The 10,268-nt window shown below is 52.5% G+C and overlaps 1 protein-coding gene across 1 annotated transcript; it reads right to left on the bottom strand.

Annotated features, from left to right (window-relative positions):
• Positions 1–3,422: 3,422 nt before the first annotated feature.
• ZFP36L1 (ZFP36 ring finger protein like 1) lies at positions 3,423–9,231 on the bottom strand. The gene is made up of 2 exons (XM_060004350.1): positions 8,434–9,231; positions 3,423–6,005 (listed from the first exon to the last, which is right to left on the bottom strand). Exons 1-2 carry the CDS (start codon positions 8,488–8,490, stop codon positions 5,046–5,048), a joined length of 1,017 nt encoding a protein of 338 aa, XP_059860333.1. The 5' UTR covers positions 8,491–9,231; the 3' UTR covers positions 3,423–5,045.
• Positions 9,232–10,268: the final 1,037 nt, after the last annotated feature.

Genomic DNA, 10,268 nt, shown 5'->3' with positions numbered 1-10,268 from the left:
ATCATTAACAGAAGCCACCCCATGACAGGCAAAGAAGGAGAAAGTCCAAGGGGGTGGCCTGCCCTCCTCCTGGGCACCATCCTCCAAACGCACCAATCCAGGGCCTTGTGGGACATGAGATCATGACACCCAGTGGAGGGGGTGTGTGCAGAGTCATCTAATCCAACTGGTCCTCTCTCAGGCCCCTGCAAAATCTCCACAAAGGCCAAGGGAGACAGGAACTAACACTGGTCGATTTGCAGTTACTATGTGCTAAGGACCACGCCAGATGCATTCAGCGTGCCAGCCTATGACAGGGTAGGGAAATGCAGTCATGGAGCAGGCCTGCCTGGGTTCAAATCCTGACACTTCTAACTGTGCGACGAATGAGTGAACTTCTCTACGCCCCAATTTCTCCATCTGCAAAATGGTGGTAGTACAGAACTTCCTCTGAGGGGCCACTTTGAGCATTTAACTAGTTAACACACATAAAGTTCTCAGACTACCTGCACTGATGAAGAACCATCATTGCTGTGGTTCACTTGATCTTCACAGTCACCCCTCAAGATACAGATGGAAAATCCGAGATTGAGTCACTTGCCCAAGGCGCAAGCTGGCATTAGCAGAGCTGGGATTTGAACCCAAGTTGAAGGGCTCCGACCTCCATGCCATAGAAACTTCCTCAGGCCGTGACCCCGTCTGCCCAGCAACTGGTGCCTTGTGATCCAGTTGGCTGCAAAACCCATCTCGTGTCTGCCTTCTGCCTCCACATTCTCCCAAATGTCCTCCTTTCGCCAGAGTGACACTGGGGCACAGCAGGCTCCCAACCTTCCTCCCGAAAACGAGGCTTCCAGACCTAAAAAGGTAAATCATTGCTCAGTGGCCAAAAGAGTTCATGTCTTTGAGCTGCTCCAAGGGAAGAAATTTAACCAAAAGCCAGACCATGAGCTGCAGGACCAACAGCCATGGAGGCCCTGCCCAGCCAGGACAGACCTTGTAAAGGGCCCCCAAAGAGAGATGCCCCAAGGTCCAGAGCAAGAGGTGGGGAAGTAGGCCTCACGCCCCAGGAAGCTGGCTGACAAAGGCAGGCCTGGCCTTTCCTGCTCCACTTCCCTCTGTGGAGGCCTCACTTCCAGCTCTCTCTGCATGGCTCCTATCTCCCGCGGCTCTAGAGGCACCCATGGAGGTCCCCCGCCAGCTCTGGGCTCACATCTCCCCGGATTCCCTGCCAGCCTAGAGCACAGGACTAGGGCTGCTGCCGCTGAGGCCTTTCATCACCTAATATCCTGGAAAAAGCATGGGCCCAAAAAGATTCTGCTACTTCATTTCCCAAGTAGCTTTGGACCCTGGTATCTCTTCTACCTTTAAGATCTATATGGTAAAAAATCAGGTTCTTGTGGTGACCATGCATGGGCTTGGGTGGCCTAAATCTCAGCCCGTGTGAGTTTCCCATGGAGACACTTAGGTGGGCTGAAGGGTCAAGTCCTGGGGACAGAAAGCTTCCCCAGGCCATAGGGAACCTCACCTCGCCTCTTCAGCCAGTGTCTGCACTCCAGGGTCTCTGGGAATCAATGCTTCCATTTTTGTTATCACTCAGGGGACTGACTCCAATGGAGGGAATTCTGGGCTGGTCAGTGGATATGCTCAGCCCTCTCTGAACCCAACCGGTGTCTCCATGAGCTGGGGAATTAGAAAGATATCTGCCATATGCCCAACCACTCCTACGGAAAACAAGCTCAAGGTGCGCTATTCTATGTCTTTTTGCTTTTAGTCAGAGAGGAAGCTCACATGTCCCCACCACCACCATCACCACCCACCGCAAATACACACACTCATTCCCTCCTCAAGAGACAGGAGGCCTAGGTTTCCTCCAGACCCAGGAAGCGCTGCTTTTCCCCCTCCTTCCACCACCAGCCCCTGCCCTGAAAGAGGTAATAGTCCCTTTTTTCTACCTCACCGCCCTGCCCCCCAGCAGGCACCTGCTGGCCAGGGAAGGAAGAGTCGACAGGGTGCCTAAGGTAGGTCTTCTCCAACCTCAAGGATAGCCCTGGCCCAGCTGATGTCTGCTGCAGACCTGCCTGCCTCGGGAGAGGCCGGGTGGAATTCGAGTGGAAATTCAGCTTACTGCCCAAAACTTACTGAGCGCAAGGAACCGAAGGCAGCTAGGCCTCAGATAACGATATCCATCTCTGCCTCCTCGGAAAGAAATCTTCCCAAGAACCAGACTCAGGATTTTCAGAAGGATCCAACCTCTCTCTGGCAGGCATCCCCTCTAAGTGGGCATCTGACATCGATCGGCTGGGGTTCCTCTAGCCAAGTAGACCTCACCCTTCCCAAGATGACAGCCTACCCATCCTGCATGGCATCAGGGGTACAACGAAGACTAAGGCGGCAAGAACAGATGACTTCCTGTTACGCTGGCCATTTTCATACCCCTTCCTTTTAACAGCTCTCCAAATACAGAAGCGCATGTTGGGTCCAAGTGAAACCACCTCTGCTCCCGGTCCCCTGTGACTGAGCCCCCCACCACCCTGGAAGCTCCTCTCTGAGCCTGCAATGGTTCATCATACCCACCCCAGATAGGTGTTACGAGGCTAGGGCTTCAGGTCAATTTCCTGTGGGAAAAAAAAAAAAAAAAAAAAAAACAAGCCTGGCGGGACTTCCCCGGCAGTCCAGTGGTTAAGACTCCACACTTCCAGTGCAGGGGGAGCGGGTTTGATCCCTGGTCAGGGAAGTAAGATCCCACATGCCAGGTGGCGCGGCCAAAAAAAAAAAAAAGCCTGGAAGAACACACTCAAATCCAAGTTTGCTGGAGTGCCACGTGCCACATCCCCCTCTTCACCATTTCAGCACCCCAAACGTTACCCAAAGGAATTAAGACCACAGGCTAGGCAGAGAAGACAGTAAGCCCCCGTGCCTCACTCTGAAGAACCTCCGAGGCTGCAAGGGCAGGTAAGGCTGGACCCTTGTCAACAACCAACAACAGGGCAGATAATACAAATACAGGCTGCTTTGCAATAAACCTCTACCCACCCCTCCCCCAAAGCTCAGCCGACTTCCAGCCTCAGCCAAAGGAACCAGCCATTGGTTTAGCTGTTAAGGATGAGAAATCAACCAATGCCCTCCCTCCTCCTCCCAGCACCTACATCGTCTACAAAGGACAAGCCTACAGGCAGACTAAAACCACAAACCAAGCAAAACCAGTTTCACCATCAATTTCTTGAAAAAATGGGTTTATTGATTTTTAAACTGCAAATAGTCGTTACAAAAAGTTTTTTTTTCTTTTAAATAAATTCACACAAAGAAAGAGAAATAGAAAGCGACGGTAGTGACCAGCAAGAGGAATAATAATTACATTCATCTTAATGTGTGTGTGCCAGTTCTGTTTGCATTAACATTGGAAAACTCCAAAACCTGGAATCCAGAACGTCAAATCTGCAATCGGAATGTCTAGAGATGGGCACGTGAAGTCAAAGGGTTTCTTTTTTTTTTTTCCCTTTTAGAAGCTATACATTAGAAGTTGTTTTCCTTCTGTACTGTCACAGAACTTTTACATACATTCTCAGTCCTAGTTGTGAAAGGCCAAAAGAGAAAGAAACTCAATTTGCAGTCCAACACAAAGGGGGGAAATTTCTAAAATAAATAATCCAACAGTTTTTTGCATTTTTTTAAATTAATTTTTCATTTTTTTAAAATAAAATAACCAAAAAAAGTGTAAAGTTACAAAAAATGTCGTTGAAGAATAATATATTAAAACTGTGGAAAAAAAGGAAAAAGACACGTCACAAAATTTTAAGATTAATATGAAGATCATAATTTAACATAAAAGAATATATTCTATGGATTTGTCATCCCGATAAATATGAACAAAATTAACAAAAAAAAGCATAGTTTGGCAATAAATACGTTTTGATAAGTTAAATAAGCTTTTTTATATTGATGTGCAGTGACAAGCAAAATTTTTGCTCTCCAATTTCTGAAGTTATATGAAGTTTAAAACCCAGGGAAAAAAGCATGGCGTGAGTGCTCTAAGGATAGACCTACGGTATTCTAGAGCAAAAACCATTAAAGCTACTTCTACAGGAAATCGTTTTACACAGATATTGTATGTGGAATGAATACCATTAACTGCTCACCCCTTACATGTTTTTAAGCTTTTCTCTCATTTTTTTGTTGTTTTTTTTTTAAGATGTCACATACGAACTGGGGAACTTTAGCACCAAAATCAAGTCTCTCATAGTCCATCTAGCTTCCCCTTCCTCCCCACTTAAAACAAAAGAAAAAAAAATTAAATCACAAAGTCCCACTTATGTCACAATCTTCATCCGCTTTTGCAGTCTTCCTTCCTGCAGACCTACACGAACCCAGGCAAGATTAGTCAACAGAGGTTCAGGTCGGGAAGAAAAAGGTTTTGAATGTCAAGCTAGGTTTCCCCAAAAACCCAAGTCTGGCAACTCTCCCAAGGCGGGGGCAGGGGGCGGGGGTTACTGGGGAGAGGGGAGAAGGAAGTGTGTGGGAGACTGGAATCAGGAAAGGTGCAGTCGTGTTGCCAGTGGAGGGAGCTGCTGGTTCTTCTAAGTCCCCCCTCCCCCTCCCCCTGGGCAGAGGCTCAGGGAGGCCCACGGGTGCCCTCTGGCGCTGAAGAGGTAATGTAGTCACAGTGACAAAGTTAGATCACAAGGCACTAAGTTGCTTCTGTAAACCGTTACTGCTTTTTCTTTTGTGATTTGGCACTTAAGGCTTAAGCTGGAAAAAAAACGCATCTACTGACAAATATGGGACTTGTCTGTTATGCATGGTAAGTGGGCTATAAAATTGAGGTGGGGGGGGTTCTAGCCAGAAGAAGCTATTGACAAATTGACTTGTCCTTATGTTGGGGGGGAGGGGCATTTAAAGAGGGGGGAGGGAGGGGGCATTCCAAGGTCCTGGGGGAAAGGGGTTGAGCTTAACCTTGTTAATGTAGGGGTTTGTCGGGAATCGATGGGTAGGGAGGGAAGGGTAGGGGATGTGGGTGCGGGGTCGGGGCGGGGGGTGGATAGGTGGGGGGCAGCCCTCTCTACCCTGGTTTAGTCATCTGAGATGGAAAGTCTGCTGAAAATGGGCAGGCGTCTTGAGTTGTCCAAAGTGGGGGAGTCTGAGCCACTGTGGCTGCTGCTGGAGCTGCTCAGGTAGCCCTCCTGGTCCGAGAGAGAATCCTGAGGGCTGGGGGGAGAGTCAAACATGTGAGGGGACTCAGACATGGGCCGAAAGAGGAAGGTGGTTGGGGAGCCACCCCCGGGCAGCCCCATGCTAGGGGCAAAGAGGCTCGCCAGCTCCTGACTGGAGAAGGCGAAGGGGTTATTGGTGCCATCGGGCAGGGTGGGCGAGCCCAGGAGGTCATCGGCGCTCAGGATGGGGGGTGGGGTGATGGACGTGGGGCTGTCCAGCAGCCCCGTGGCAGCGGCGGTGGCAGCGGCACTGGGAAACCCAGCAAAGCTAAAGCTATGCTGGAGGCGGGGACGGTCAGCAGAGAGGTCCCGGGCCCCGGCCAGGGCACGGCGCTCCTCAGCGTTGTGGATGAAGTGGCAGCGGGGCCCATATGGGCAGAAGCCGATGGTGTGGAAGGTACGGCACAGCTCCGTCTTGTACTTGGGGTGGCGGGTCAGGCTTCGGAGCTCGTGGATGCCGTGCGCGAACTGGCACTTGTCGCCGTACTTACAGGCTCCATTCTCCTCGAAGGGACGGCACAGCTCCGTCTTGTAGCGGCTGGAGTTGACCTGGCCGCTCCCCGGCTGCTTCTGGGTGGGCAGCAGCCGCTCGCCCCCTTCTGAGAAGGAGCGGTCTCGGAAGCGGCTGTCCCGAGAGCTCAGAGCTGGAGCTGGCTCGCCCTTGAGGCTGCTGAGGAGCTGGTTCTGGTGGAACTTGGAGCTGGGCAGGGTGACCGAGTGCCTTCGGGGGAAGCCCCCACCGGCAGGGGTGCCCACCGCCTTCCTGTCCAGCAGGCAGCCCCCGGCACCGGGAGGACTGTAGTTGAGCATCTTGTTACCCTGGAGGAGAGAGAGACAAGAGAGACGGTGGTTAGTTGACAAAAGCCATCCGCCAGGCCCAGAAGGGTACCCACTAAGGGCAGCCCCCTCCACGATCAGAAATGCTCCATCTCGAAGGAACCCACCATCCCCACCTCTGCCCTGGCAAACCCCTCACCCTCTTTCTCCCATTCAACCAGCCGAGAGGGTTTACTCTGGCCCCAGGCATAAGAAGCCACAAAATTCCTGGCCTGTGTGAAAAATTGTTTTACACATGCACCTACTCCACGCCGATCCCTGGAATGCACCCTCATATCCTGTCCCCAAAGCTACCACTTTCATCCATGAAATCCAACTTCTTCACCTCCCAAATAGATCCCTGTGTTGAAAATATCTCACACAACTCACAAACTCTCCTTTCCCACACTCAGGAGACTAGGAGCTAGGTCTCCTTTTAATCAGTCCCTGCCTAATTAGCTGCCGCCCTCCCCCCAAACCTGGCCTGAGACTCTCAACTTCCTCCTTCAGAAGCATTCCATTCCTTTGGCAACAGATTTCCAGACTGCCTTTGCTTTACCTTGCTGATGGGAGGGGAGAGGGAGGGGCAGGAAGAGAAATCCCGGATTGGTGGGGGCGGGGGGGGGGGTTGGCAGGGAGAGGGGATGTGATTCCCGAATACAAAACTCATTGCCCCGTGCTCCCAGAAGAGGTGCCTTCTACAATGATCTCTCCCACCAGTCACCGCCCACCCCACCCCCTCCACTGGGAAGATGCCTTTGCAGTTAGTCTCCGGGCTGCAAGAGCACGCTTGGATAAGAGCGCCAGTGTTTAATCTTTAACGCAAAGCTGCAGGTGGGAAGGAAAAGGAAAGCACCAAATCCCCCCAGCCTCCTCCCAGTCAATAATGGATTTGGGGGAGGGGGGCAGAGGCACCAAAGGCAGGTCTCTGTTCCAACGGGACCCTATTCACCTGCCCAAACTGTACCCAAGATTTGGAAAGGGTGTGAGCAGGGGACCTGGGAGTTGGCTCCCAGCCCATGTGGGTGTCATTGTGTGATTTCTAAAGTTGGTCCCTTAGGATCAGCTGCGGGGGATCTGGAATCTGTAACAGCAACCACCCCACAGAGCGGATTACAGGAACCAAGTAGAGAGCCTGTTCCCAACAATGAGGTTCATTTAAAAAGTCCTGCGGGGGGAGGGAGCCAGAGAAAGAGAAATAGATCAAAGAGCGGGAGAGCCAGGAAGAGAAGGAAGACGTGCCGGGAGAGTTCAGGCAGCCGCCAGGGCAACTGAAGTTTGGGAATGCGCAGGTAGGGAAGGAAGCCGAAATTCAAACTTTTTTGATGTTGCTCTTCAGCTCCAGGGTATCCCTGCACCCCAACCCTGCAGCCCTGGGGCCCTGGCAGCTGCACGGACTGGAGAAGCAAGCTGGGAAAAGAGAGCAACATGACCCGACGTGTTTAAAAGAAGGCAAAACACTTCAGCAATTAAAAGTAGCCTAGCAGCTTCTCTCTTTCAAATTGGGGAGAGGGGGCGAAAAACTTTGAACATCCACAGGCTTCTGTTATGTACGCGTAAACGGCACTCCTGGAATATTCCGGATTTAAAACTTGCTTTTTTCCACACCAGCTGGCAAACTACACGGCTTGAGGGCCTCATTAAATCCTTCCTCGCCGAGACCCTTGAGCTCAGACCGGCATTTTGTAGTCGTGTCCCCCCATCCCCTCCATATCGGAGTCGCGGTCCCTCGGAAAACAGGTAAGCGGGTGAACCCGAGTCCCACTCTCACCCCAAAGTTTGCAGCACGGTCGGCTATAACAGAGGAAGCCTGGCTGAGCTGGGACGAACTGAAGTCCCATTGCAAACTCGCTTGGCAACATCCTTTGAACCACAACTCTTGGCCTTTTCTCGCAGATTCCCAGCCTCTCCAGAACAGAAGAGGAAATCTACCAGCAAAACGTCATCCCGAGACTCACTTCCCCAAGGGACCCCCACCTCTCGACCCACAGTCCGGCAATGGGGCTGGAGAGACTCGAACCCCTCCCGGCAGCGGCGACACCCAGAGCGCACACAGGGAAACCGAGCAGACTCGCGACACCCGGCTCAAGAGCAGCACATTATGGACGAAAGAATCACCGAAAAATTGCCCCAATCCTGCCTGGTCAATGCCCCGCGCCCCCCAGGCAGCCCCACGCAAACTTCGCCCCCCAAAACTCTGGTCTCCAGATTCCCATGTAATCCCCGCCAGGAACTGTTGAAACTCAAAGGGTGGGGAGCAGAGAGTCAAATTCCTTCAAACTGAGGGGGGAAAATGGGGCGGAATAAACAACCATCTCGCCTCTCCTCCTCTCCCCCTTGCGTTCCCAGACCTAAACTTTCGGGGATTCTTTTTGAAGACAAAAGAAAAAAGAAAAAGACTTTCAAAAGCAAACGCTCCGCCCCACTTTACCTTGCATAAAACTTCGCTCAAGTCGAAGATGGTGGCAGACACGAGGGTGGTGGTCATCCTGGGCGCTCGCACGGGGCAGGGACAAGGATCTGGTGTGCCGTGAAGGTCCCGGTGCGGGGAAGGCGCAGCCTCCGGCTCTCCGGTCTGGAGTCCCACACGCCTGCTCCCGGCGCCCCTCGCCTTTCTGACTCTCCCGGGCTGCGGCGCGCGAAGCCCAATTTATATAAGTTTCAGATTTGGTGGGCCGGAGGGGGAGGAGGAGCTTTAAACTTATTTAAATGAGGAAGAGGAGGAAAAAAAGTTGATTGACACTGAAGTTGAATCAGCCCTGCGGTCAAACTCTGGGAAAAAAAAAAAAAAAAAAGAAACTTTCGAAAGGAAGAAGGGGGAGGGGAGACGAGGAAAGAAGGCGAATTAAAAAAAAAAACCCACTGAGAGCCGCGCACAACTTTTTTTTTCTTAAAGAGGAAAAGTTTCGAGTCCGCTCGCTTGGCTACCCCTCCTCGCTGCAGGCGCCCTTCTCTGGGGCCGCGCGCCCCGCAGGGGGGGAGGGGCGCCCCCCTTTTGTCAGCCTGCGAGCGCGGCTCTGTGACATCACTCATTCCACCCTCTTCGGGGTTCTGGTTGTTGTGTTGTTGTTTTTTTGTCGGGCAGAAAGGCGGGCTCGACTTTCTCTTTTTACAAGCGGGAGCAGAAGCCCGTCCTTAGCGCCGGGGCTGCAGTTCCCATCTTGAGCTGATCTCCCTGGAAACTTCTCCAAGTTGCCGCACAACTTAACTCTTTTCCCGAGTTCTTTTCCGCACTCGGCTCCCCTCGGCAAACCCCAAGGGGAGAGGAGATTGGAAATAAGAGGCGCACAAAGCGTTCAAGCCAAGGGTTTTGTTTTTTTCAGGGGCGGAGGTGGGGGCTGGGGGAGGAGGATTAGGGAGACTTCCCCCCCACCCCAAGGAGGACCCGGACTGGCGCGGGCGAGCACCAAGCAGTTTAGCGCGCCGCACGCGTCTCCACTCGCGCTCGCTTTGCAGCGGACACTCTCCGAGTGTGGGCAGGAGCAGGGGTGGGAGAGCGTCGCGAAGAAGACCACCGTCCGGGCGGATTGTTCGGGTGTTTGTTTAATTTTTACTGGAGTATAGTTGCCGGGTTGTTTTAACAGGCCTCGTTGTGGTATTTATTTCACGCATCAATCTTTAAATATTTTTATAAAGAAAACCTAAATCCTCATGAACGCCCCTAATCCCCACCCCCCCCGAAAAAAACACCCAGCAACGCACGACTTTCCCCGCGCGCTCCGAACCATGGGCCGCGCCGAAACTTCCCCCACCAACACACACACACGCACACCCCCTAGATGCCAGAACAATGAAAAAAAGTTACTTTGCTAAGAATGTAGGTAAAGAGATGGGGGGGAGGCAACACTTCAACTTACTGTTGCTTCTCCCCCGCCCGCACGGGAACGGAACATATGGCTTGTCACACTGCGCTGTTTTGGCGGGATGGGGGGAGGGGGGTGTGGGATCCTCGAAACCGAAAGGCCCTGAATTATCACTCTTTTGAAAACTGGAAAGAATATATTTATTTACTGTTAGGTTCGGATGCCCTTCCACCCACCCAAATAAAAAACTGTTAACGTGTCCCCCACCGCCCCCTCGGTCTCCGCCGGAGTGCTGGAGTCAAGACCGAGGTGGAAACCGCGGCGTTGCGTTTCTTTCCCGTTTCCCCGCGTGCCCGGCCGCCTCCTCGGCCCTCGCACGTTTCTTCCCAGCACTCGAGGCCGCCGGGTCTGTTATGAAACCCTGTGCACTGAGTGGCTAAGATTGGGTTCCATTGCGATGTAA

This window comes from Delphinus delphis, chromosome 2, assembly GCF_949987515.2.
Source record: "Delphinus delphis chromosome 2, mDelDel1.2, whole genome shotgun sequence".
In the NCBI taxonomy this organism is placed as follows: Eukaryota; Metazoa; Chordata; class Mammalia; order Artiodactyla; family Delphinidae; genus Delphinus; species Delphinus delphis.
This window is presented reverse-complemented; position numbering and strand designations above follow the sequence as displayed.